The 27,792-nt window shown below is 49.4% G+C and overlaps 1 protein-coding gene across 2 annotated transcripts; it reads right to left on the bottom strand.

The window, feature by feature from the left end:
* SLC34A2 (solute carrier family 34 member 2) lies at nucleotides 1-27,575 on the bottom strand. Of its 2 annotated transcripts, none has more exons than XM_004418954.3 (13): nucleotides 27,475-27,575; nucleotides 16,375-16,489; nucleotides 16,142-16,276; nucleotides 14,691-14,819; nucleotides 13,124-13,267; nucleotides 11,343-11,454; nucleotides 8,713-8,908; nucleotides 7,845-7,940; nucleotides 7,265-7,385; nucleotides 5,925-6,092; nucleotides 4,379-4,495; nucleotides 4,161-4,285; nucleotides 1-2,540 (listed from the first exon to the last, which is right to left on the bottom strand). In XM_004418954.3, exons 2-13 carry the CDS (start codon nucleotides 16,484-16,486, stop codon nucleotides 1,914-1,916), a joined length of 2,082 nt encoding a protein of 693 aa, XP_004419011.1. In that variant the 5' UTR covers nucleotides 16,487-16,489; nucleotides 27,475-27,575; the 3' UTR covers nucleotides 1-1,913. The 2 variants fall into 2 exon arrangements, with proteins under 2 accessions (XP_004419011.1, XP_087290277.1); XM_087434151.1 differs by lacking the exon at nucleotides 27,475-27,575 and adding an exon at nucleotides 26,635-27,446.
* Nucleotides 27,576-27,792: the final 217 nt, after the last annotated feature.

Below are 27,792 nucleotides of genomic sequence, written 5' to 3'. Positions count from 1 at the left end.
TTTTGGGTTTGATTATTTTTTATTTCTCCCTTCCCACAACCAGTAAAAAAAATACAGTAAACACAGATACAAGGATTCAATTTTTAAAAATCAGAGTGCAAAGAGGGCCACAGCCCCACCCAGGTTTAACTTACATATTTACAGGGTGTGTGGCAAGGGCATGGCTACAGAGACATGCTAAAAAGATGGTATTACAAAATATACAAAGGCAGTCTTTCTTTATTGTTTCATAGTAGAACCCAGCCTCATTTCCAAATGAGAGCACTATAAAACACAAATCACACTATTTACTGTATAACTTACGAAAAATGCTGTACAAGTGTGCAACCATAAATATAGAGTATAAATGGCTCTGTTTGGGAAACAGTATTTACACGGGGGAAGGTTCGGGGAGGGCTCAGTTTGGTTCCCCAACCTGTTAGGATGACTTATAAGCTAAAATGGGGGAGGGTAGGGTCTAGAGTGTGGCTACACCAACCTCCCTTTCCCAGACTCGGTCAAAGATCGGTCTCTGGGGAGGACTGGAATTGCTTAGGGTGAGGAGCAGTGGAAGGAGGAGGTGTAAATACAACAGAAGGCTCGAGAAGGCACAGAGAAGGCATCTGGGGCAAGAGGGAGCACGTCCCTTGGACTCACAGACACACACAGACCTCCACTGCTACGTGATGACCACAGTTCTGTGGGCAGTCCAGCACGCCCCGCTTTTCGCCCTCGGAGAAAAGTTTTGAGCTTTGCAGGCACAGAAAGGGGGAAGGAAATCAAAGTTCGTCTATCTAGGGTAATATGGGAGAACGTGTGGAAAGAGGTTCTGGCTTGGATGGCTGGGTGGATGGCTGGATGGAAGCTGACCACCAAAAGCTGACTCAGACAGTCATCGCGCACAGGGAGGCTAGAGACAGAGAGAAACGTAGAGCTGTTCCACAATCAGGCGCTTCCTGGGATTCAGGCGGCAGCAGTGGAGAGGACTTAGGGAACCTGCATATCTTATTCCAGAAGACTCAACAGGGCTGCTTTCTATCTGACCAAGAGAGCGGCACTAGGCTTTACCCACAATGGCAATTTGGCTTCTAAATCAGACAACTTAAGAAGAACTCGAGGCCCTTTGGGTAGAGAAACCATCTCCCTCACACGCTCGCCATTACTTAGCTCTCATCCTCATTGCCCAGATCAGGAACAGGACCACTCTCTTAGGAAGATGGAGCGAGAGGTGAGCCAAAGCGTGTCCTGAACCTTCCTCTGTAGCTCAGATGTGGCTCCCATCCTGGAAACTTGAGGACACAGAGGGGAAACTGCTGGGCCAGCTATACCTGCCCAGGTGAGAAACCCCTGACAGGGGATTTGGGGAGCACTGGGAAGTGGGAAAGATCCCCACCTGTGGTCTTCTCCAAACAAATACATCATTTCCCCTGACCTGGGCTGGTCTGGGGCAAGGACGCCCGGGAGCAGCTGCTCTTGGTTGAAGCCAGGCTTTGGTAAAAGAGATGTCTGAGCTTTATCACAATAAAGAAAAGCATATATGTATGTATGTCAGCTTTGAGAACCTTCCATAAATTCCTCCCTTGGGGCTTTTCCTTTGGAAGAGGATGGTTTGAGTCTGAATATAAGTCCTATTGACGAATCCAGCTGTGTGCAGGGGTGTGTGTGATCATCTCTTCTAGCTGGGTTCCATTGTCTAATTCTCTTTCAGTGTTGTTCTGTGGTTTTCTGGGAGGGGAAGACCCAGGGCACAGGGGCTGAGATGAAACTACTACGTGGCTGATACACTGGGTGAAGGGAAATGAGAGTCCGGACTGACGTCGACTCCATTTCTCAATGGGGGACAAATCCTCATGGGGTGGACAAAAGCATGTAGAACCAGAAGAGAGCATGAGCACATGGGACTTGGGGCCCCTCCTCCCACCGCTGGGAAGCCCCTATAAGGCTGTGCCGCTGGAGGTGGTCTTTGTTTCCAGGGCACCCACTTGGGACTTGGGGACCTCATCCTGGGCCTCTTTGCTCATGGCCAAGTTATCGAAGGCCTGGGGGCTCTTGACGGGGACATCCTGCACCTCCTCCAGGTCCTCACAGCACTTGCTGCAGCGGCAGCACTTGGGACAGCCGCACATCAGGCAGCAGGCACGGCAGCAGACGCGGCAGCAGCAGCAGCAGCGCGTCCGGCAGCAGTCGGTGAGCAGGGAGATCAGGCGGTCCCAGGGCTTCAGCGAGTGCAGCCACAAGGGCAGAAAGTTCCAGTTCTGGAGCTTCCTGGGCAGGACGCGTGGGCAGCGGGACTGCAGGAGCCTGAGGACCACCACCAGTAGGAGTATGAAGACGATGGGCACCCCCACGCCCACCAGCACCGGCCAGCCAGCCAGGGAGAGGCCAAACACTGCCAGCGGGACCAGGAGGAAGAGGAAGATCAGGTAGAAGATGGCAAACCAGCGGTACTTAGCTGAGATGTTGCCCAGCCCCTTGGCCAGGCGGATGGGCAGACGGGTGAATGGGATTGGGTACCACAGCAAGATGCCTGAGACGTTGAAGAAAAAGTGGCACAGGGCAATCTGAAACACAAGAGGTTGGACAGGTGAATGGGTCTGTTGTGTGGTGGGAGCTGGGAGAAGGGCTTCACCTAGTGGGCATCAGTAGAGAGTCACGGGTCTTCCTTGACTTCATAGCTCAGTCCAGAGGGAGACCTGCATCACCTGAGGACCTACTATATGTCTGGGGGCAAGGGGAGGGAGGGCAAGGGAGGTGACCCACTGAATCACAGCTTAGTTTTCAGATCCTGAAGTCCTTTAGGCAAAATCTAACAATGAACCTCATGAATGTGCCCACTGACACCCAGTGTCTTGGCCCTGTGGCATCCAGGTGAGCAGTTAAGAGTTGGTGGGGCAGAAGGAAAGGCTTACAGGATAGCTGGCTCTCTTGGCTCAATGGCCCCACTCCTGGAAAGGGAGAGTGCAGGAAGGATGGTTACAGCTAATTAAAAAATAATAGCAGCAGCAACTGATGTTTATGGAGTGTTCGCTCTGTGCAAGGCAGCTGTTCTAAGCACTTTATGTGAATTACTTCAATCGTCAAAAAATATCCTAGGAGATGACAACCTTTGTAGTCCCCATTTGATGTAGGAGGAAACTGAGGCACCATGAGGTGCTATTTTCCCAACGTCACACAGGTGGCAGATGGTAGAGGTGGGATTCAAACCCAGGTGGCCAGGCTCCAAAGGCCACACACTGTACCACTTTCCGAAATGTGCCCCCTGGGGGCCAGACATCATGCTAGGGACTTTGGACCAGCCCTGTCCAATACATTAGCCACTAGCCAGCCACGTGTGGCAACTGAGCACTTGAAATGTGGCTACTCCACATTGAGATGCGCCGTAAGTGTAAAATACACACTGGATTTCAAAGACTTAGTCCAAGAAAGAATGTAACATATCTCACCAATTTTTTTCTATTGATCACATGTTGAAAGGACAGCAGGTTAAATCAAACACACTATTCAAATTGATCTCCCTGTTTCTTTTCTCTTTTTAAAAATGTGGCTACTAAAAAATTTCAAATTACATGGGCAGCTCACATTTATATTCTGTACTCACATTATATTTCTGTTGGACACCACAACTTCAGACAGCACCCCATCAGATCTTTATAATAATCCTAATGAGATAGGGATCATGGTTCCCATTTTTCAGATGACGGAATTGATGCTCGAAGGTTAGGTCACCTGTCTAAGGTAACTTAGTGTGTAAGTGGAGGGACAAGGATTCAAATGCCAAAAGCCTTCTTGCCCAAGTTCACTTGCTTGATCCAGGCAAGGCAGGTCCCCCTGATTCTTCTTGTACTGCCAGGCCTAGGCCACAGGCGATCTCCCAATGTCCAGGCAGAGTTCCCCAAGACGGGGCAAGGAGACAGGAAGTGGTGTCCATGCTTCCTGAATATTCTTTCTACAGCTATCAAGTGGCCACCCCGCCTTTGTTTAAACAACCACTAGTGATGGAAGTCTCATTACCCCTCTGAGGAATAGATGGCTTTGACTGTTTGCAAATCTGTCTCCTCCACATTACAGTTTTGGACATAACAGGAAAAAGCTTGGCTCTTGTTAGAAACCATCTGCTTGCAATACCACGGATGGGGCTGAATGCACCCACAGAGCCCCTGGCCCATGCAGCATTTCCTGACCTGGAGTGAGCTCCTCAAAGTACTGCCTGGGCTGGCTAAGGAGGCTAGAATGGCGGTGGTGGTGGTGCCGATGTTGGAGCCCAGCGTGAGCGGATACGCCCTCTCAATGCTTATCACACCGATACCTGGAGGAAAAATACAAAGCCCATAGCATCAGCCCCAAGGGATGATGGGAGATGGTAGTGGCAGCCAAAGGGAGAAGCCAGGGAGAGACTCACCAATCAGTGGGGTCAGAGCAGATGTGAACACGGAGCTGCTCTGCACGATGAAGGTCATGCCCGCCCCCACGAGGATGGCCAGGTAGCCAGTCACCCAGCCAAAGGGAAAGGGGAAATCTGGAAGACGGGAGGAAAATGTATCTGTTACAACCCTTCTGGGGAAGGCATGGGTTGGAGGCCCAGCTGGCACCTCCACAGGACTCCACAGGGGCATGCGCTGGGCTAGAAGGTTAGGTTGTATAGATGCCTTCCCACCCCACGCCATGGTCTGAAATTGCAAATTGGATTTTTAGAATCCTTTCACCCTGCATATTCAGATGGCGGAACCAAGGACGTGGTTATGAAGACAAAAACACATATTCACAGGAGGTCAGAGGTGAAACATGCTGAACCCATCTGTTATAGACCGAATGTTTGTGTCCTCCCCAAATGCATATGTTGAACCCCTAACTCCAATGTGATTGTCTTAGGAGGTGGGGCCTTTGGGAGGTGATTAGGTCATGAGGGTGGAGCCCCGTGAATGGATTAGTGCCCTTACAGAAGTGAGCTTGCTGCCTCTCCACTCTGCTCCACGTGAGGGCACACTGAGAAGGCAGCCATCTGTAAATCAGAAGTGGGCCCTCACCAGAACCCGACCATGCTGGTGCCCTGATCTCGCACCTCCCAGCCTCCAGGACTGTGAGAAACAAATTACTGTTGTTTAAGCCGCCCAGTCTATGGTCATTTGTTACAGCAGCTGAACGGACTAAGACACCACCCAGATAACCACCCCCCTCCCACAAGGCACTTGGAGCACTTGGACCTCCATCCTTCCTCCAGTCCTGGCCTCCCAACACTGCATACCCCCCACCTTTGTTTCCACCTAAAGGAGCACCAAGGAAATGCAGCCGCTTGGAAGCCTGACAAACACAGCCCTCTGCACCACTGACACAGGATCAGGCCCTGCACACCCAGCGAGCACCCAGAGCCACTCAGCTCACCCTCACGACAACCTCATGACAACCCCAGGAGGTAGATACGGTTGGCCCCGTTTCACTGAGATTTCACGGGGTTGTGGTGTCCTTGGCTAGGTTGGCTCTCATTGGCCAGGATGCCGTGCTCAGCAGGAGCTCCTCTTGGCTGGTAGAGTCACACTGGCTGCCTCACAATGCTGATGTATTTATCCAGAACCACATCTTCTTCCCAAGAGTAGGAGGGAAGTGGGGACCAGGGTGGGAATCTGTTATCCTTAAGGGATCCTGACAGACCCAGTCAAGTCCTTAGCATATAGGAAAACTGCCAGGAAGGAAGGCCTATGTCACAGCTCTCTGGATTTGAGATGGCTCTTTCTCAGGACCTTGCAAACCTGTGATGGAGGCTTGTACCTGCTCAAGACACCAAGGAAGATTTCAAGAGCGAATGGCATCTTAACTTCTGCAGCTTGTCAGATTCAGAAAGAAACTCCCATGCAGAGGCCATAGCTAGATGAGAATCTCAAGGAGACCCCTGGGGTGGCCACAGCGATGTCATCCCCTAGAAGGCCCAGAATGGGAGACAGTGCACCTACCAGTGTTGAGGGTCTTCTTGATGACAACAGCCACCTGCCCCTGGAGCACGGAGCCCAGGAGCTTGACGATTATGATCAGGCAGCCACAGAGGACAAGCAGGGAGAGTATCAGCAGGATGATGCCAACAGCAAGATCCGGAAGGTTGGAATTCACAAACATGTGCTGGCCTGAAGAGAGGAGGGAAAGCTCTTGTTAGGAGGGCATGGAGCCCCGCAAGTCCACAGATTGTTATTTATTCCCCAACATCCTTCTGTCTCATAGCAACAGAATCTTGATTGTTAGCTTATCACAGGGCAGCCCAGAATAAAGATCACACTTCCCAGCCTCCCTTAGAGCCAAGTGTAGCCCTGAGGCTATGGTCTGCCCATGGGATCTCATGAGGTAGGAAGATGAAGTGAAATCTAAAGTCACACAGCTAGGCAGGGGCAGGCCCAGGCCTCCCGCCCCGTTCTTCTATCTCTAAATCCCATGCTGTGTTTTACTCATGATACTGAGGATACTCACAACAAAATGAAGAGCAAAGGGGAGTAGGATGGGAGAGTCAGAGTAGGAACTATTGCTAATTGTAAAACTTCTTGTTTTTTAAAAGTCCCTGTGTGTCCCCATGACGACTCCAGCAAAACATGGTTATACCAATGGATGTATAGCACCCAGAACCTGGGAGGTGATAAGTTCACTGGATTCTATGAGATAAACCACACCTGGAGTGTCAAGGTATACTGCTCAGAATTAATGTGGGGGGCATGGAGTGGAGGAGGAGATGCAGAGATATACAAATGGGTATAAAAGGAATAATTAGAAGAACTAATGATGTCTAGGTGGGAAAAGATTCCAGGGGCAATCGTACATAAAGACTCGGAGCATCATGTAGACGCACTCCCTTGTCCAGTACTATAGCCTCAGTGCCTTGAACGGGGCCTGCTGGACAGTAGGGACTCATGACTTGAGGGTCAATGTACTTGATCTTTGCGGGCCCCACATCTCCTTCAAATCTGTCTGTCATCTCCCTAAAGTTACTGTCAAAGGGATACCGAAGCACACGGAGGAGCATTCTGGAGTCTGCTGGTGAGTTCTCAGACAGTATGGAACTGCCAGAGTCACTGGGCTTCAAGTGCTAGTTCTACCCTTTACCGTGGGATCTTATGCTTGTCACCTGACCCCTAAGCCTTAGTTTCCTCCACTGTGAAAGCACGTGGCTCATTGCCCAGTGTCGGGTTGGTGCTCAGTGAATCTTACTGCCCTTCTTTCCTTCACTTGGGGCTCCACACAGAGAAGAAACCCCCGTCAGTACCCCAGACATCCCGTCCGGGCGGCTGATGCTCTGCCGAGTTCCACTCACATTTGGCAATGTTCTGCTGGTGGGTTGCGTTCTTGATGGTCCAGGTGGAGCCGCCATCCGTCCAACAGAGGGAAGGGGAGGTGCAGTTCTCAGGCGAGGGGACGGTGACATTCATCTGAGTCTGGATGGTAAATACGAGAAAGGGTGTATCTAGTCCACAGCACTCACTTTTGGTGGGGAGTGGCATGCAATGCGGGTAACAGGAGGGAGACACACATCAGTGTGTGCATCTGTGAGCTCGGTGTGCTGTTTCCATGGGTCCTTCCATAAATGGAAACAGAGAGGCAGCCAGAGATAAGCCAAGAGCCATGAAAATAATGACAAGCCAGGAATAATGTGTCCGTGGTGCAGGATGGGGCAAAAGGGGGTCTGTCTGTCCTACTGCATTCTGTCTGTCCATCCAGCATTTACGCACTCGTTTCCTTAAGGATTCTCACTGGCCAGTTTTGATTTTTCAGGAGTCCCTAATTTTCTTTTCCCTTACCTTTTATTTGCCCACTTTCCCACTTTGAATGAAAAGTTTTGCTTAAAGTATGGATGCCAAGAATTCACCCACCCTGCAATGTTCTTAGAAACTTACCACGTTGGTCAAAGTTTTGCACCAAATCTTGATCAGACTCTTGTTTTTGGCTGTTTCATCACTCAGCGCAATTTGGTTGATAACGTTTTTATCCAGCTGAGAAAGGCAATAGACAGAAGAGAGTCAGCATGTCCTCCGGACTGATATGGGGTGGACATGTGGGGGTTGCTGTTAAGAGGGGCTCTGAGGACATGAACCCGACTGTGAGCCCCTGCAGGAGTGAGTTGGGACTCTCTATCTGCACTCCCAGGATGGAGCACGGCACCCAGACATCAGCAGGTGCTTGATAAATAAACAAAGGACTGTGTGAAGAACAGACTGGTATCTAGGAAGCAGCCCAAAGATATTCACTGGTGAGTGAATGACAGAGAAAACCAGAAGGTAAGAGTGAATGGACAAGTTCGAAGCTGCCCTTTTCTCCCCAGGCAACATCCACAAAGCCTTCTTTCATTTATTTCAATAATACAGACAGACTCTAGTGACCAGAGGGGTGAGATGGAAGGAAAGGGCAGGAAACTTCCTCTTTGGCTAGGAGTAGGATAATACTTTATTGGTGAGCCCACTGATGCTGAGGTCAGTAGTAGGAATAAAGTGGTCCCAAGTGTCCAATGGAGAGTCCTTGAGTCTTGAGAGGCACTGTCACCCGTCTGTCCCCACCCCAATAAAGATGACACGTGTTGAAGTCAAGGAAACCAAAAAGGCCAATGACTCTATCCAGAGGAAGTTCCGCCTCCCTTGGCCTTTTTCAGAGGCAGCCACAGAGTAGTGTTTATAATCATCCTTCTCCACCATCTCTGCTGCACTGAGGCCGGTAGGGGGAAATGGGGAGGGAGTTAGCTCCTTTCCCTCTCTGAAGGAAGCTGGGTACCTGGACAATGAGCTTTGTGAAAGGATCTGTGATAACTTTCAGAAGTGCTGGGGCATCTTCTCCATTCTTGAAGTTGAAGCTCTTCACCACCACGTCGGTCAGGATCTCCAGATAATGGGTGGCAGCTTCCAGGGGCAAGAGCACCAACACGGAGAGCCAGTTGAAGAAGTCGTGGACGGTGGCCCCCGCAAAAGCCCTATGGGAGGGGAACCCCACCCCGAGCCAATGGCCAGATTAGTCAAGGAGCAAGTGGGTACCAATCTAGGCAGGTCATTACTTGTGTCATCTGCCAGGTGTCACCTATCTGTGCACACACATGTGTGCAACGTCATTTTTGTTCTCACAGCATTCTCCAAAGTGGGTGATATCAATATCCCCATTGACAGATGAGGAAACTGAGGGACCAGCAAGCACAGGGGAATTGAAGGCCACTGCATGGGTGCTGAGTCCAGGATCCTTGCGTCCCACTGTCTGGCAGAGCCTTTCCCACAAGATCAGACAGCACTCAGTGCTCTGCTCTTGGGAAAAAGGGAACTAGATGTGTTACAATAATTAGTTCTGTGACCACTGTTTGGAAGAATTGCATCAAGACCACTTTTGAATCATGCATATTGAAGACACCCTTCCTTTGGAAAGGTGGGGACCAGTATGATGGTAACCATCAAAGCCCTCTACACAACTGAATTCTTAACCCCTTTTTCTTGGTGAGGAAGATTGGCCCTGAGCTAACATCTGTTGCCAATCTTTGTCTTTTTGGTTGAGGAAGATGGTCCCTGAGCTAACATTTATGCCAGTCTTCCTCTTCTTTATACGTGGGATGCTGCCACAGCACAGCTTGAGGAGCAGTGCATAGGTCCGTGCTGGGGATCCGAACCTGTGAACCCCAGGCCACCGAAGAGGAGCCTGCGAACTTAGTCACTATGCCAGCGGACCGGCCTCCTCAACCTTTTTTTTTTAAGATCTTGAAACTCTGATGAAATATCTGAACAGTCTCCACAGGAAACAAGGCTAATATATACTACAATTTGCATCTATCTGAGAAGATTCACAGATTCTCCCTGAATTCCATCCTATCTATCTCCAGACTAAGAAACTCTAGTTTTTTCCTCAATGAAAAAAATTTCCCTTTAAAAAACATCTGCATGTCAAAAAACACCCAAAACCAAATGGGACATGGGATATGAACAGACAGAGGCTAATAAACACGTGAGGGATAATGCTTAAATTCACTAGTAGTAAAAGAAATTTATTTGCGATTCATTTACTTGCAAGTACAAATTTTCACTTACCGTATTAGCTAATATTTTAAAAAGTAACTTTTTCTTCCTGGAGAGGGTGATTTAAGACTTTTTCATATACTGCTGATATAAAGTGATACAAATATTTCTTAGTAGTTTGGCAAAATGTTTTAAGAGCTTTGCAGGTGTTTGATATAGTAATTATCGTTCTAGGAATCTATCTAAGGACATAATCCAAACCATCAGGAAAGAAAGATACACATCCCCAAAGACGTTACCAACAGCAATCTAATCAAACATCCCACACCAGAGGAGCTAGGTCAATTATATTCCCATGTGCAGGCACCTTCACAGATCTTATGTTTATATTTCATAGGTTATCCAGAAAAAATTAGTGTGTAAAGAACCCAAAATCTGGAATAAGAAAATCTGGAATAAGAAAACCTGGATCGAGTCTCTCAGTGAAGTTGCTTAACCTCTTTGTATTTCCACATTAACAAATGGGGCATAAAAAAGCCTACTCCACTTCTCGAGAAGATCAAATTCACAAACACCCTGGATAATGTGTAATATTGTTGCAATTCTCAGGACATTGCATCAGGGACCAAAGGAGGTTAGCGGTGTCTCAGGGGAAGTGGATGGCTCTGAGGACATCGCTGCCTGCCGATTCACCGAGGGACTAGGGATGACGGTGCTGGCTCCCCAACCAACCTGTTGAACGCCGTCTGCCTGACCCGCACAGTGAGCGCATCATGCGGACAAGCTGGTAACTGCTTTTATACTTTAATAAACTCTGCAAAAAGCCCCTCACCAGTTAGAAGAGAGGCTGGGAAATGTGTTTAATTTTCACATTAACCTTTTGGAAGCAAAGGGTTCCCTTTGCCTATATTCAACCCGCCCCATTTTCAGATCTCACACATCCATGAAACCTACATTTTGCCTTTTATTGGCACGCAGTGAAGATAAAGAAAAAGTGGCATGTGTCGAGTTAGCCGAAAATGGAAGCTTTTGGAGGTTATAATTATTTATGACTAAGCGGGACAGTAAAGCCTACCCTAACTGCCCTTGTTTTAACTACACCAGGCTGGAGGTAAGCTTCTAGCTAGGGTTTGCCAGGCACCTTGCTAAGCATTTACCTGTATGGTTGTGTTTAATCCTTTAGACAACACAGTGGTAATAGATACCATTATTATCCCTGCCATGCAGACCAGGAAGCTGAGTTTAATTGCTGGTAAGCGTATGATCCCAGCCCCCAGCTGTGCTCCACTGCGGCTGCTTCTCCGAGCTCCAGGAACGACAAGCATGCTCTCACTGGCTAGTTAAAGGGAGTTACAACAAACTGGCCAAACCGATGGGCCTGATGGTGGCAAAGGCTGGTTCTGAGCCTCCTACCTTCTGAACTCATTCCGGTCTCCTGCCTGCATGAGCGCCACGATGGTGTTGGTGATTGAGGTCCCAATGTTGGCCCCCATGATAATGGGGACGGCAGCCCGCACGGTCAGCACTGGAGGGTGGGGAAAGAGGAGGTTGGCAAGTTAGCAAGTTTAGGGAGGCAGCTGACCATGTTCCTGATGTTCCTCATTCAGCCTGGTAATTCCCTAAAGCAGTTCTTAACCTCTTTGGGGTCTGTACCTCACTCACTGTGAATCTGATAAAAGCTGGGGCAGCCCACCACAGAAATGTGCGCGTGTATCCAAAAAAATTTCCAGTACCTAATTTCAGGGGATCCACAGACTCCAGGAAGCCCTTCTGTGGATCCCAGTGTAAAGGTGCCTTTCTAAATTCCTCTCTGCCCCCTGTGACAGAAGCAAGGCCAGCTGAAGGGAGACTAGGAAACAATGTTTAAATACTTGTGTATTTATTATGGCAGATTCTCAGCAGTATAATTTCTCTTTCTAACAAAATTAGTATATTGCCACAATGTTCTGACACGTGAACATAATGTATTTTGAAGTAATACCTTTTTCTAATTTGGCTCAGAAAAGATTCTAGTTAATTTTGGCTAAAATGCTGGTTTGGGCTGAAAATCAACCAGTTCAAACTGGTTCCCCTTCGGGGGGGGGGGGTCTGTCTCATTTCAGCAGACTAGGAATATCAGGCAGGTTCAAGTTTGGAGCACCAGCTCCGCAAGCTCAGTTGTCCCAAAACCAATGTGTGATGTGATTAGAGATCTTGATTCTTTTTGTTTGTTTGTTTGTTTTTTGTGAGGAAGATTAGCCCCGAGCTAACATCCATGCTAATCCTCCTCTTTTTGCTGAGGAAGACCGGCTCTGAGCTAACATCTATTGCCAATCCTCCTCCTTGTTTTTTTTTCCCCAAAGCCCGGGTAGATAGTTGTATGTCATAGCTGCACATCCTTCTAGTTGCTGTACGTGGGACGCAGCCTCAGCATGGCTGGAGAAGCGGTGCGTCGGTGTGTGCCAGGGATCCGAACCCAGGCCCGCCAGTAGCAGACCGCGCGCACTTAACCGCTAAGCCATGGGGCCGGCCCCTGAGAGATCGTTATTCTTTTTTTTTTTTTTTTAATTTTATTTATTTATTTTTTCCCCCAAAGCCCCAGTAGATAGTTGCGTGTCATAGCTGCACATCCTTCCAGCTGCTGCATGTGGGACGCGGCCTCAGCATGGCCGGAGAAGCAGTGCGACAGTGCACGCCCGGGATCCGAACCCGGGCCGCCAGCAGCGGAGCGTGCGCACCCAACCGCTAAGCCACTGGGCCGGCCCCGAGATCTTTATTCTTAACAGTGAGAGCAGGGATGGAAATATTCTATATCCACACTGTCCAATATGGCAGTCACTAGCCACATTTGACTAGTGACCCCTTGAAAGATAGCTAGTGCAACTGAGCAACTGAATTTTATATTTTAAATTAAAATCAATTAAGGTTCAATAAAATTAAATAGTCACATGTGGCTAGTGGCTGCTGGACTGGACGGCACAGTTCTAGATAATTCAGAGCTGACTCTTCAAGCATTGGGGTCTATTATCAGACTCAGCTATGGAAATGGGAACAGCAGGCTGCCTGGGATCGAAAGTACAAGACATCACAGTTGGACAAGATAGGAAGATAATGGTGACAAGCCCGCACGTATTCAGAGTGAATCCCAGGCTCCCCAGCTGGACAGGGAAATGCCTGGATTGTGTCTGGGCTTGTGGGTGGGTGCCTGGACTCACGTGAGGAGGCCACCATGCTGACGATGATGGACGAGGAGGTGCTGGAGCTCTGCACCAGGACGGTCACCAGCACCCCGATCACTAGCCCTGCCACGGGGTTGGACATGATAGAGTTGTTGCTGAAGAACTGCCCGGCCACCTTTCCTGAAAAACAAACCCATGGCACATGATGGGGGTTGGGTGGATGCAGAGTACACAGAAGTCTCCAGCCAAGGCCACCTGGCTGTGGGTTGGGGAGCCTAGCCCCCAGCCATGCTTGTACCTATGGCGTCTTGCTTCCTCATGCTTCTTCCTAGTGCTGCCCTGATGCCATGTCTCCACTTCTGTGACCTACTCCCGCCACTCCCCACCCGTTGTTCCACTTATCCCCTCAATCTCCTAAGCGCCTACCTCTCCATGAGCAAGCCGTCCTCTGGCCTTCTCTGGTCACGAACCTGGCCTCGACTCTGTACTTGGCCCGATGGGTGCCAGTGAGCCTCCTGATGCCCTAATTCCTGTCTCTGGGATGTATTCCCAATTTAGAAGATTTATTGCCCAGGAACAGATCTTATCTATCCAGCCTCCCAGCCCCCAACCCCAGCCTATAATTGAATGAGGCCTAGAGAGTGGAGGTGACTTGTCTGTGACAGTCAGAGAGTGAAGCCCTCGTTCATGCTGCATCGGAGCCGGAGGACCAGAAGTGGCTTCCAGGAAGTCAGTCCACCCCTCACGCTCCCTGACAAGTGCTCTTCTCCCCAATTCTCCCAGGTCACAAAGATTTGAGTTCTCAAGAGAGGCACCAAGGGGTGCAGAAATCCATGGTCTTCTGTGTCACCCGGATCTGAGTTTGAACCCCACTATGTCAATTACAGACTGTGAACCTTAGGGCCGGGCAATGATCTCTTTGAGCCTCAGTCCTCTCCTCTGTAAATAGGAAGGGCTTTGGGAAGGAATGTTCGAGACAGTGCCCCTGAAAATGCCTGCACCCAGCAGGCACTCAAAGTGCTGGCTATCACTGTTGTCACCCACTTTGGGTACAAAAGGTGACCAAGCACAGGATTTCACTTCTGGGTCCCCCTCACACTGCATAGCCGCACTCAGTCCTGGGAGATGTTTAGGCAACTGCTATGGATGCAGATTCCCGCAGCCCGGGGACCCCTGTCCTTCTCCAGCAAAGGCTCAGCTTTGATTTTTGAGGTTGCTTTGGCCTAAGAGAACACTCTTCTCCAATAATCTCCTCGGGTGGGGAGGCCCAAAGACAGCAGGGATCCCTTAGATAAGGCTTCATGTCCAACAGCTTCCTGTCCAGGGTTTGTGGACAAACACAAGGAGTTGACAGCTTGGAACTGGCTCCAGCCCTGGCTCCTGGCCTAAGCCATCTCAGCCAGTCATAGCCCCTTTATAGGCTTCAGTTTTCTCCTCTGTAAAATGGGGGCATAGGCTTCACCAGATGTTCTGAGCTGGCTTCCAGCCCTAAAACACTGCAGGAGGCTACAGCTGGAGAGGGCTTGCTGCATTCTGACGGTCTGAACCAAATTCACTAAGAATCCCCCACCCCCACCCCAGACTTTGACCCTTTCCTCCATACCTCCAACCAGCTGGAAGGCACTGCTGAGGACATCCAAGGAGCACACAAACAGGTAGAGAAATCCCAGAAGCAAGATGAATTTCCCAATCCCTTGGAAGACACAGAGAATCTTCCCTTTGGTGTCTCTCTCTGGGGGAGGGGAAAGGAACAAAGGCTTTTAGTGTCTGAAACACTGAGAAGTTTGGCAATGAGCTCAGAACTCCCCCACCCCTGCTCCTGGCCAGGAGGCTGTAAGCTTCTGTATGTAAGGCCTAGGGATGGGACGCAACCGCATCTGTGGCTGCAGTGTTCCAAGCAACTACCATGTCGTCCATTTAGTTGAAACCGTGGTGAAGTGTCTCTAAAGGATTTGCATTGGGGAGGGGAGGTTCAGTGTGGTCTGGGGCACAGACAGGCAAACGAGGCTCAGGCTCAGCCGAACCAGGGTCACTGAGTGAGGCCGTTAAGAGCACTTGCCATCTAAGTGCGGGGTCAGAGATAACGGCTCTCCTAAGCACCTTCAGAACGGCACAGAGTATTTTCTAGAATGTGGCTGCAAGGTAGCAATCACAGCCTCCATCTGGGGAGGGCCCGGGCCCTCATACATCCCGGAATGCGACATCCTTGGCTGCTGACTTCTCCACTCACTCTTTTTGTGTGTGTGAGGAAGATCAGCCCTGAGCTAACATCTGCCAGTCCTCCTCTTTTTGCTGAGGAAAATTGGCCCTGGGCTAACATCCATGCCCATCTTCCTCTACTTTATATGGGATGCCGCCACAGCATGGCTTGACAAGCGGTGCATCTGTGCGCGCCCAGATCCGAACCGGCGAACCCCGGGCCGCTGCAGCGGAGCGCGCGCGCTTAACCACTGCGCCACTGGGCTGGCCCCCTCCACTCACTTTTAAAGTGGTTCTCACCCCCTGCCTCCCAGCTCCCTTCCCAGCCCACACCAGCTGTGTGATCTGCAAACAGACCTCATATTCTGCACCTGAAAAAGAAAGGCAGCGTTTGCTCGCACCCGGCTATTCTGCCTGTACCTTCTCTGTCTTCTGGAAGCCCACCCTGGTGGCCATGTTTAGGTGCGGGGACCCTCACCCAGGAGCTCTCAGAGCAGGGGCCTCATCTGTTCACTGCTCTATCCAGGGCACCTTGACAGTACCCGGGGCCTGGTCAGCACAAAATGCATTATAAGGACCGGTGCCATGTCTGGCCTGGTTATCACCCCAGTGCCTGGCACCTTTGTTGAACGAATGAAAGAAAGAACAAGAGATGCCCAGTCATCACACCAGGCTTTGACTCTAAGCCTCCAAGACTGCCAGGGGGCATCCCCAGCTGGGACCTTTGTTTGAAGGGGCAGAGAACAATGGAAAGGGGGAGGGTGACACGAAAGAGGTGACACTGTGAAGATAGGAACTCAATTCCTTGCCAATGGGCAGTCCCCTCCAGCCTGGCCCAGCTGCCCTCACTTTTACCTGACCACTTGATCCCCGCATTCCGAAGCGCAGGCAGGTCCCAGGGGTCTTCCACCTCTGTGGGCTCCTCTATCAGTGTCACAGTGGAGTAGGATGGCAGAAGTTCAATCTTGGTTACAGGGGTCCCGGTGTCATCTGCCCAAACAAGCAATGAAGGCCATGAGGGAGGAGTTGGACGTGTCTCCTGGGGTCCTCCCAGGAGGCCAGTCTGGGGCTGGATGAGAGGCACTTACTTTGGTCTCTCTCTTTGCCTTTTGCAGGTGCAGCTGAATCTTGGCTAGTGGCCCCTTCGACGTATTTACTTGGGTTGGGCTGGGCATTTTCCACCTCAGGCCAAGGAGCCATGGTCTGTGGATGGGAAAACAGAGCTTAAAGCAGCAGCCATTCAAAGGAGGCACACTCAGTTACCATGACAGGGAGAACCAGCAGCTGCAATGAATCAGGAGAGTGCGGGGGGGGGGGGGGGGGGGCGGGGGGGCGGGTCGTGCTCATACCTTCTAAGCGTGGAATCTTAGGGTCATGTTTCGTCTTCTGTAGACCTCCCTCAACCACTCACCCAGGCCACCACTAAGTCAAACCACTTCCTACAGTGTTTTTTCATGCCAGCATCAAACCTAAATAATCAATTGAACCTCTTCTGATTTCTCTAATTTCTTTCTGTCTCAACTCTCTCCTTGAGTTGAAAAGGGGATGTGAACCCATCCATCTTCATCAACTCATGGTACACCAAGTCCTCATGATCCTCCAAGGGCCCCCTCCAGTTTCCTCTTCGAGGCCACTTAGCAATGGGTGTGTATTTAGGCAAGCCTCTTTATGCCTCCGAGCATAAAGTGTCAGTTTCCCCAACCAAAAAATGGGGATGATCCTTCATACTTTGTAAGGTTACAAGATTAATGGTGATGCCTAGGATGTGCCCGGCACCAAGCAGGCATCTGACAAGTAGTAGCAATTATTATTATGCCATGCCGCCTGCATTAATGACCCTTTGTCAGAACCACATTCTTTCTAGCCTGCAGTAGAGACTTCCTGGTAACTCCTTTTCTCCACAAAGCCTTTCTCGGTTACAGAGAGGATGTGTGGCTCCTGACACACCTGGAAGCCCGCTCCTTGCAGTCCATGCAAAGAGTGAGACACACATGAGACCATGCAGTCCAAAGGACTGGAACAAATGATTCACAGAAGAGGACGCACAAGTAGAAGAGTTCTGCTCATTAGTAACCCAAGATATGCAAATAAAACACTGAGATATCAAATCAGCAAAAAAAAAAGTATAATATGCCATGCTGGAGAAGCTGCAGTGAGACGAGCACTGCTGGAAGCTCTGGAAAACAGTTGGCAAAATGTCTCAAGTGCTTTACACTTTTCATACATCTCTGACCCAGTCATTTCACTTCTAGGAAGTAGGAATCTAGGAATATTTTTTTCTCAGAAAATCAAAAATGCCTGCCTTTCTCTGATCACCTCTTCAGAGAGGGCTTCCCAGAACCTGGGTCTGTCCAATTCCTTTCTTATTTTTCTTAAATGGATCTATTTACTGCCTACCAGAATGCAAGCTCTACCAACAAAGGGACTTGGTCTTGTTCCTCACTGCATCCTCGGGGTCTGCAGCTCCGCCTGGCACATTGACAATGCCCAGTAAATGTTTGTTGACCAAATGAATGTGATGTAAACCCAAAAGACGTTTGCTGCACTGTCATTTACAGAGTTGAAATATAAAAATAGGAAAATTGTATAGTATTAACTATGGTACATCCATGCAGTGTGACAGCATGTTATTAAAAAGGTTATCAGCAGGGGGCCAGCCGGGTGGCGCAAGCTGTGAAGTGCATGCGCTCCGCCGCGGTGGCCCAGGGTTCGCCGGTTCAGATCCCGGGCGCGCACCGACGCACCACGTGTCAGGCCATGCTGTGGCGGCGTCCCATATAAAGTGGAGGAAGATGGGCACAGAGGTTAGCCCAGGGCCAGTCTTCCTCAGCAAAAAAAGAGGAGGATTGGCAGATGTTAGCACAGGGCTGATCTTCCTCACAAAAAAAAAAAGGTTACCAGCAAAACATGAATAGATAAATAAAAAGCATTTTTGTCTCATGCACAGCACAGTCTCAATAAAGATCTAGAAATGTTCCATGGGGTTCAGACTGGGTAGTAGAATTGTGGGTGATTTTTATTTTCTTCTATTGGAAATTTCCAAATTCTTTTAAAAGATGTAGCCCGACCCTCAAACCCACAAAGGTAAGATAGTTCAAGGACACCTGTATTGTTACTGTTACTCATGTTGATGACACTAGGGGTTAAAAGAAGCTGATTCTGGGCCGGCCCCGTGGCTTAGCGGTTAAGTGCGCGCGCTCCACTGCTGGCGGCCCAGGTTCGGATCCCGGACACACACCGACACACCGCTTCTCCGGCCATGCTGAGGCCGCGTCCCACATACAGCAACTAGAAGGACGTGCAGCTATGACATACAACTATCTACTGGGGCTTTGGGGGGAAAATAAATAAATAAATAAAATAAAATAAAAAAAGTTCTTTAAAAGAAGCTGATTCTGTGAGTTCCATCATGAGGGGCTTTCATGAATTTCTCTAGCCCAAGGAACTTTCTTGACTTTCCCCATGCAACCACACAGCATGACACACACTTCTGTGATCAAAGGGAACTGGCTCCAGCAGTCACCGCTTCGGTGAAGGCACAGACCAGGTCTTTCATTTCGGCTTAAGCACCCAGCACAGGGCCTGTTACACAATAGGCCGCTAAGTGACTTGCCCAAGATCCCAGGTCAGTTTGAATCCAGAGCTTTGGGCTGGTGCTTGCTGCGTCCCCTTCGGCTGGTTTCTAGGGGCAGGGCTGCTTCTCTTGTCCCGCCTCCTGGAGTTGCCATGCCGTCACAGGTTGGACTCCTCCCTCAGGCTCAATGAAAAGCCTTCTTATACTGACAATCAAAGGTAGGGCAAAGCCTGCAGCTCAAGGCCTGCTCGATGGGGCTCCTTCCTGGGCTGTGCTCAGAGGAGATACAAGGCTGGGGCCCAGGCAGGGGAGTAGGGCAGAGCCGGGTGGTTGCGGAGGAAAGACCAAGGCTGACCTGGGAGAACTCTGACCTCAGCTCAAGGCCGCCATGTGTGTGAACCAGTTTGGGTTCGAAACAGCACAAAGGTTAAAAAGAAGACACAGGGCCCACCCAGTGTGTTTCTGACTATAGGTAGATTGTCTACCTCTCTGACTCTCCTAACACAGCGATCCTCAGCCACGGTGTCTTGGGGAAAGAAACTAACAATCTTGGAACATTCAATTTCAGTCAGGTACTAGGCTGGGTACTTTACACAGCATAGAGGTTCAGAACCAAACTCCAGCTCTGCCCCAGATGCACTGTGACCTGGGGCAAGTCACTTGACTGCTCTGTGCCTCAGTTTCCCTTACGTCGAATGGAGTTTATATTAGTTTATAACCTATTGGGTCACCAGGCAGCTTCAATGAGTTAATTTCTATAAAGCACTTAGAACAGAATCTGTTCCATGAGTTGGTTCACGTCACTCCCCTGAGCAGCCCTGTGAGGGGTTAGTGCCATTCCCATTTCATAGATGAGCAAACGGAAGCACCCAGAGGGGTAAAGCCGCTTGGCCCAAGGCCACAGGCTTGATTTGAGAGTTTCTCTGGCTCCAGAGTCTGTGCTTGCCTCTCAATTACTAGTGAGCTGGAACACTCCTGGAAGGACTGAGTCACGCATTAGTAACATCAAAAGTGAGATATTCTGATTAAAGGGCCAGTGCTAGGCAAATGGAAAAGATGCTTTAACATTCTGATGGCAGAAGTCAGTGTCCCATTTACTGAATCCAAGGAGCAAGTGAGGGTTCCACAATCTCCATCTTGAAGCACCTCCCACCCTAGATGTTTGTACAAAAGCATTCGAACCTCTAGGCCTCCTATCTTCAACGTTCATGGGCCATTCATAGCAGTCAGCTCTTCAAATTCACTCTGACTTAGACCAGCTCATTTCTGTGGAACTCTGTTGCTTATGTGATTCCTGTTATCATCCTCCCAGAATCTCAAGGTCATCTCCAACAGCCCGCAAGTCCAGCCAGCACCAGGACCTACTGATTATACCTGGGAGCATCTCAGTTTGCCATCTCTGGTCCCTGGGGCCACTCCCCAGGCTGGGCCTCAGCACCTCTTGCCTAGACCAATGCAGCAGCCTGTTTAACTGGTTTGGGCCCCAGTGTCTCTCCACAGGTTAACTTTCCTAAGGCACAGCTGTGATGGTGTGGACTCCACATCTTCTATTGCCCAGTTTTCCCCAAATGATCCCTCTGCTCAGGTCACACTGGCCTAAAATCAGGACCCTGAATCCTCTCCAGAGTCCCACCTCTGCTCTTGCCCAGGCAGCTCCCCCATTAGGAGACCCTCCCCCCATCTCTCTCTACCCCTTTAGGCTCAAGCCAAGTCCTCCCTCCCCCTGAGTTCTCCAGGATTCTCAGGTCTTGCCCTTCACGCTCCTGGCATGAGCTATCCGTGTGACTCATCTAGCACTCCACCACACTGTGACATCTTTTAATTGATTTCTGACAACAACTACCATTTAATGAGCACCAAAGAGGTGCCAGGTGCTGTGCTAGTGCTCGGCACATTTTATCTCCTTCAATCTTGATGCAAGAATGGGCTCATGACCATCCCTGTTTATAAACAGGAAAACCTGGAGCTCAAAGAGATGAAGCAACTGGTTCAAAGTCACCTGGTAGGTGAGTGACAGAGCCAGTTTTTAAACACAGCTTTACCTGTCAGTGATGTTGGGGCCCTTATTCCCCAACATCCTTGGCCATGACATAAATATATCTTCCTGGAACACTGATTTTTCTCATGTGATTGGGGAAAAGGAATATTAAATAATGTGACTGGTAGATGATTTACATTTGAGATGTGATATTTATATGGAGCAAACTACTTCTCAACTTGGGCACTACTGACATTTGGGGCCAGGTATTGCTTGGCTCTTGGGGGGAGCTGGCCTGTGCTTTGTAGGATGTTTAGCAACATCCCTGGACTCTGCTCACTAGATATCAGGAGCACCCCTCACCCTTAGTTTCAACAACCAAAAATGTCTCCAGACATTGCCAAATGTCCCTTGGGGGCTGAGAACTACTGGTCTAGAGGTTAAAAGACCAGCCTTTAGATCCCAACTGTCTGTCCAGTCTCAGCTCTGCCATTTACTGTGTGACTTTGGGCCGGTTCCTTTGCCTCCCTGTGTCCCCATATGTAAAATGAGGATAACCGTATCTGGGAAGGATTCTTGTGATGATTGCGTTTTGTTTTAAAAGTTCTCATAACAGTGCCTGGCACATTGTAAACCTTGTGATTATCAGCTACCAAACTAAAACAAGCAGGGGTATATTATAGCATGCAAGATTTATATAAATCAAAAAATAAATAAATTGCTTTGAGCTTGCAATGGGCTATTCTGGGCTACTCGCAGACCTCCAGAGGTTCACATACCTCAGCCTTCGCTCTGGGGGAAATTTGAAGGAAAAATCTGAAAATTTGTCAAATTTCTACCACCTCTTCTACCATCCCTTTTTCTCTCATAATCTTAATAACTCTAGAATTATTCTCCTATTTCACACACATTCATACTGCTTTCCAAACTGGATTTAAATTTTGGGGGGCAGGAGCCATCTGTTACTCTTTTCCTTCCAGTGCTCAGTAGACTGTACACAGTAGGCACCTTACGTTTGTGAATGGAGGAGTCAACATATAGGGTTTGCTGAAGGAACGCATTGGATCTCGGTTGATGCCTAGGAAACAACTCCAGCCTGAATCTTTCTGATGAGTGGTTGTCCCTCATCACCATATGTAAGTTGGGTTGGCCAAGATCTGTTGGGTGGGGCAACTGTATCAAGAAAGGGCATGCAGTCTGGATGACACAGCAGCCCCATTGGGGAAACTCTCACCAGCAGGAGTTGTAAGAAGGATGATTATTTGCCTATTATTTAAATGATGTTTTTGGTGACTGGATTTCTCTGACTGATTAGAATCATTCTTTCAAGGAGTGAACACAAAGTGTTTAGTGAATACAGAAAGATACAAGCCCATGGTCCAACATCCAAGTAGTTTATACTACTACAAACAATGGGATGGGCAGAACCATTTGCACTAAACCGAACAGAAAGGACTAGGATATGATGGCAAGGGATCCAACAAGCTAAATGTCTTGAATACATACTCGGTGTGAGGCCTACGCTGGCTTCATTCACCTCCAGATCCTCATTCACTTAGTTATCAGCAAAAAGCAAAGGCAAATCTTTATTGAATGTCTCTACCCCTCCTTCTTGGAAGTCTTTTTTTCCCTATTCTGAGTTCAACCATTTGTTACAAGCCCATTTCCTCTTTATAAACACTTCCCTGATGAAGCAATTATTTCCTCTCACAGCACTTCATTTTCTGGTCCATGCATCTCCTCCTCCATCATTTGTGGGTGTTCGCTGTGCTGACGCCTGCAGGTGAGGAGAGGAAGTGCAGGGCCACACACCTCAGCACTGCCCCCTGGAAGGGCGGGCAGGCAGCAGGGAGAGTCAGCTGACCCAGCCCCGAGCTCTCTGAAACCGCCGGCCACTCCCCTCCTGGTCCTCTCCACCCCCAGCTCAAGCTGCTCCTCTCTGGACCTGGGCAGAGAGGAAATCAGGGCACCTGACACGCAACCACAATACTCGGCAGTGCGGGCAGCACAAAGGACTCAGTCACCCGGCCCTCCCGGCCAGCAAAGCCCCAGCACTCTGTGCAGGCTGACCCTACAGATCCGGAGAAAGGTCCAGATCTGTAGGGTCCTGGAGCAAACTCCTCATGATCAGACTAGGCAGCTGTTCAGGGGCTCCTCCAGGCCCCTGGAGTTGCCGCCTCTGGTGATATCATAGTGCCTGGCACACAGCACCAGGAGCGAGAACCACGCAGTCTGCAGAGTCCTGCCACTCATTGTGAGTGACCCTGAGCTTCTCCAAGCCTCAGTTTCAACATCTCAAAAATGAGGACAATAACATCTCCCTCACTGGGCTGTTGTAGGACTAATTAACGAGTGTAGGTGAGGTCCTGAGCACAGGGCCTGGCAGAGTAAGCACTTAGAACTCTGTGAAATGAATTGTGTCGTGAACAACGAGTGGCCTACACTCCACTTTGCCCTTGACCTCAAGCTCTTCATCTCAGTGCTCAGCACAGTAGTGGACCCTCGGCAAATATTTGTGCAAAAAATGAACCCAAAGCACGTGCGATAAAGGAGCTACCGTTTGTTTTATGATGGGGGAGTGTCTGATGCTATCTGTGACCTCACTGATTCTTATGAAAAAGAAGTTCTTTCCAGCTTTCAAAGAAACTGAGGCACAGAGAAATTAAGAAAGTTCCAGAGCTACCTAGGGATGGAGTCAGGATTTGAACCCAGGATTGCTGGTTCCAAAGTTGGGGGGCCTTTCCACAGACCTCATAGCCAGGTGCTGAGACAGAGGGAGGACGAATCCTCCAGGCCCCAGCAAAGCAGCAGGGCACCAAGGGGCCTCAGGCCCAGGCTCACTGGGGGCTCCCGGGGTTTCTGGGAGAGCTGGCAGGGTTGGTCTCTCTTCAGGGGTCACTCCTGCCAGGTCACTCAGAGGCTAGAAACACCAGCCAAGAATGCTGTAATGACAGGCTGCTGAGTTCCTACAAAGGCTTCTGGCATACCAGAGACCTGGACTGGGCATATGCCAAGCCTTTTAGGAGAGGCAGCATTGAATGGGCTGGACAGCGGACGTAGCCTGAATATGAGGCCACTGCTCCCAGGGGTGTGGCAGACACTGTCCTGTCTGGAACCTGCTTCCCTAGAGAGCAGCTTTGGGCACTACCAGGGGTCTTGGAGCCTCTGGGCCCCTCCAAAGCCTTTCTCAGAACCATTCTCATCCCCCTGATCTCGCTGTTCCCTCTCCCCACCTTCCCCAAGGCTGTACTCCAGCACACTCTTGCTACCTGCCAGAAGAAGCAGAGAAGGAAAGGAAAAATCATCATTTTGGCAGTTTGGTACTAATACCCAGAAAGATGTTTTTTAACACCCAGACAGGACATTAGCGGCTATGATGACACATCTGCTCCCTTGCTCCCCACCACTGTCCATGCAATTGAGCTGGCTGTGTTGATAACCCTTTTGGCTCAAACTCCTGCATCCACATGTGTACCCACTGCCAAGAGGAACTCTTGCAGGCCAAGGAGAGGAAACTTCTCGGCTCTTCTCAGACCTGGGTAGCAGGGAAATGTAGGGCACCTGGCAGTCACCCAACCCCTACACTCAGCATTGTTTGGGCCTCTCCAACCAGGACCTGTTGTGGGGCTGCCTGTGCTCAGAACAGCAGCAGCCCACGGCCATCTGAAGAAGTGGGGAGAGGAGGCAGCATGGGGCAGTGTCCCACGGAGAGACCGGGACACACACACATTCTCCCACCAGGTCGTGGCCTCCATAAGCACAAGCAGGATGACCTCTGTAGCCAGAGCACACAAAACAGTTCTGGTACAGTGGCCAGCCAAATGTTTATTGAGCATTTTGTGCCAAGCACTGCTGTAAGCCCTGTACACAAATTAACTCATTTAACCTCACATGCACTTTATGTATTTTTTTTTTTAGGGTTTTTTTTTTGGGGGGGGGCTGAGGAAGATCGACCCTGAGCTAACATCTGTTGCCAATCTTCCTCTTTTTGCTTGAGGAAGATTGTCCCTGAGCTAACATCTGTGCCAATCTCCCTCTATTTTATATATGGGACACCACCACAGCATGGCTTGATGAGCGGTGTGTAGGTCTGCCCCCAGGATCTGAACCCTTGAATCCTGGGCTGCCGAAGCAGAGCGTGTGAACTTAACCACTATGCCACCAGGCTGACCCCTATGTATTTTTGTAAGTAAATATACTTAAGTACCAATGTTATCCCCATTCTACAGAAGAGAAAACTGAGTCACAAAGAAATTAATTGCTTCAAGTCCCACAGACACTATGCCTTCAGAGACAAATCAGACTCAGGCAGTCTGGCTCCGATGTTCTCAATATGCTCAAGAAATACTTTCTTATACTTTGAAAGAATGACAGAGACGTCAAAAATTCCCCAAACGGCGATGACTACTTTTCTTCAGCTTCCTTTAACCATCACAAAGTAAAATAATCTCCCAAGGATATGGAGGTGGGAGGGAGGTGTGTGGGACAGGAGACAGGGAAGCAGATGGCCTGGGTTTTACCCTGATGAATGGCTTTAGTTTAGACTTTTGGGGAGATGCACTAATAGGATTTTTTAAAAGACATTTATCGGGGCCGGCCTGGTGGCATAGCAGTTGAGTTCACGTGCTCCGCTTTGACGGCCCAGGGTTCGCTGGTTCGGATCCTTGGCACAGACCTACGCACCGCTTATCAAGCTGTGCTGAGCAGCGTCCCACATAGAGCAACTAGAAGGATGTACAACTATGACATACAACTATCTACTGGGGCTTTTGAGAGAAAAAAAGGAAAATGGAGGAAGATTGGCAACGTGTTAGCTCACCACCAATCTTCCTAAAAAAAACCAAAAAGGAAGCCAAAAAAAAAAAAAGACATTTATCCTATAGATTTAAACTAGGGCTCTATTACCAAATCACACCCTCATAGCACACTTTCAATTTGTATTTATGATATTTCAAAATAAATACCGTAATTAACTTGCAAGTGTATTAATTATTTTGCATTGTATGGAGGCTTAAAAGGGTTAATTTATAAACATCTTAACCATATTCCAATCCTTTTGCAGCCCTCTTTTTCACTCTTGCATTTTTTAATTCATTAGGATGAATTAATTCCCTGGGATATCCTGATGACTCCCTGCTGATAGTGCCATTGTCCCCAGGGTGGAGGTGGGGGTGTGGTGTGAGGAAGGCAAGGTGGAAGGTGGCTGAAAATGGTATTAAAAGTTTATTCCAAATCACTGATCCCAAGAAGCTGTTTTCTTCATTAAATTGAATTCAGGCTATTTTTATGTCAGCTTTGTGTCTAAGAGCAACAACCCAGACGGCCATCCTCCCACCTCTGGGGACTTTCAATGAGATCGTTGAGTGATTTGGAGTGGATTTTGGAGGGGGCAATTTGTTGAACATCCCAGCCTTTGACAAAGCATGCCTTTCTTGCCAGCAAAGTTATAAAAATAGAGAAGAGATCCTTATCAGCTGGTCAGCTGGCTCTGGCCAAGGGATTTAAACACTCTTAACAATCTGAAACAATTGTCAATCCTATAAGGCACAACATTTTCTTTTTCAAGAACACTCAACACAGAACAGGTTAGAGAACTGCTGGCACAGAAAGGGGAACAAAAGGAAAGACAGACAAACATGGCGGAGCAAGCAGAGCTAACACAGAAATCGCTTGGCGAGCCTAAACAGGGAGAGGGGATTCTAAGTGGTGAAATCCACACGCTGCCTCCATGAAATCAACATGTTTGAGAAAGTTGCCTCCTCCTTAAAAAAAAAAAAAAGAGAGATTCTAACTCACCTCATCTCAGCACCAGCTGCCTGTCCAGGCATGTGCCCCGGGGAATCTTAAGACTGATTTAACTCCATACCATGTGCCTCCTCTTTCTGTCCTGGAAGATGCTGGGTCCTCCCAACCCAACTGCACCTGTGCACATCTTGTAAGCCATTTCCCCAGCGCGCCTGGTACCCTCTGGCTCTGAAATTGTAGGCTCTGTTCTCCCAAGACACGCTCAAAGACAGGCCCTTTGCTGATGGCCGCCTGCCCTGATGGGACCAGCAAACTATGACGGTATCTTGCAGCCAGTCACCTTAGATAAATAACTCTGCAAGCAAGAACAGGAACACGTGGAAGTCACACTAGGGGGCATCGCATCACCGGGCAACCACAAAAACTTAGAATTTCAGCGCAGCAAAGACTCTGAGATGGTTCTGTCCCCTTTCTTGTAAAGAGGGGAAACTGAGGCCTAGGGGCTCACAGGGGCCTGCCTTGGGTCACACATCTAGTTAGTGACCAAAAAGATCCCAGTCGTCCTGATTCCTATGTTCCCCTATTTTTCCTCCCCAAACCACGAATCCCAAAACATCTATAATTTTAGAATCCCCAAGTGTGGCTGATTAACACTGCCAGTAGTTAATAGAGCAGTCACAAGAGTTGTAATAATAGCAATAGCAGTAATATTAAGAAAAAAAAATCTGAAAGTTTGGGAAAGGTTTATTTTTTTTTCTCTTCCGCAGCCCAAAGCCAGCCAAGTTCCTTGAGGTCAGCATCGAGGAATATCTAAAAGAATTAAGTAAATTAAGGTTCTTTCAAGAGCGAAAAGGGAGAAGGAAGCGCTCTTGCCCCAGCGGCGGTACTCACCAGCGCTCCCTGCGCAGGTAATGGACCGAGCGAGGCACCCAGGTGGAGCGCAGCGGCCCGGGTGTATATATAGCGAAGGTGTTGCGCAAAGAGGCCGGCGGCAGCTGCTGTCAGCACGCCCCTCGCACATTCCAGGACCGCCTGCCGCCGCCGCCGGGGCACTGCCTACCTGCCGGCTTAATGAGCCCATCGTGACCTCGCCTGCTGCGCCGAAGAAAGACAGGCGGCCGGGCTGCGGGGAGAAACCTAGACGGTCCCCGGTGCCCTCAGGGCAGCGAACGCCCTGCGCGCCCTGGCCCCCGCTGGAGCGCCCTCCCC

Source organism: Ceratotherium simum, chromosome 8 (genome assembly GCF_057802395.1).
Source record: "Ceratotherium simum simum isolate JZ-2026a chromosome 8, ASM5780239v1, whole genome shotgun sequence".
Lineage (NCBI taxonomy): Eukaryota > Metazoa > Chordata > Mammalia > Perissodactyla > Rhinocerotidae > Ceratotherium > Ceratotherium simum.
The sequence above is the reverse complement of the archived record's forward strand: the minus strand, read 5'-3'. Positions and strand labels throughout refer to the sequence as shown.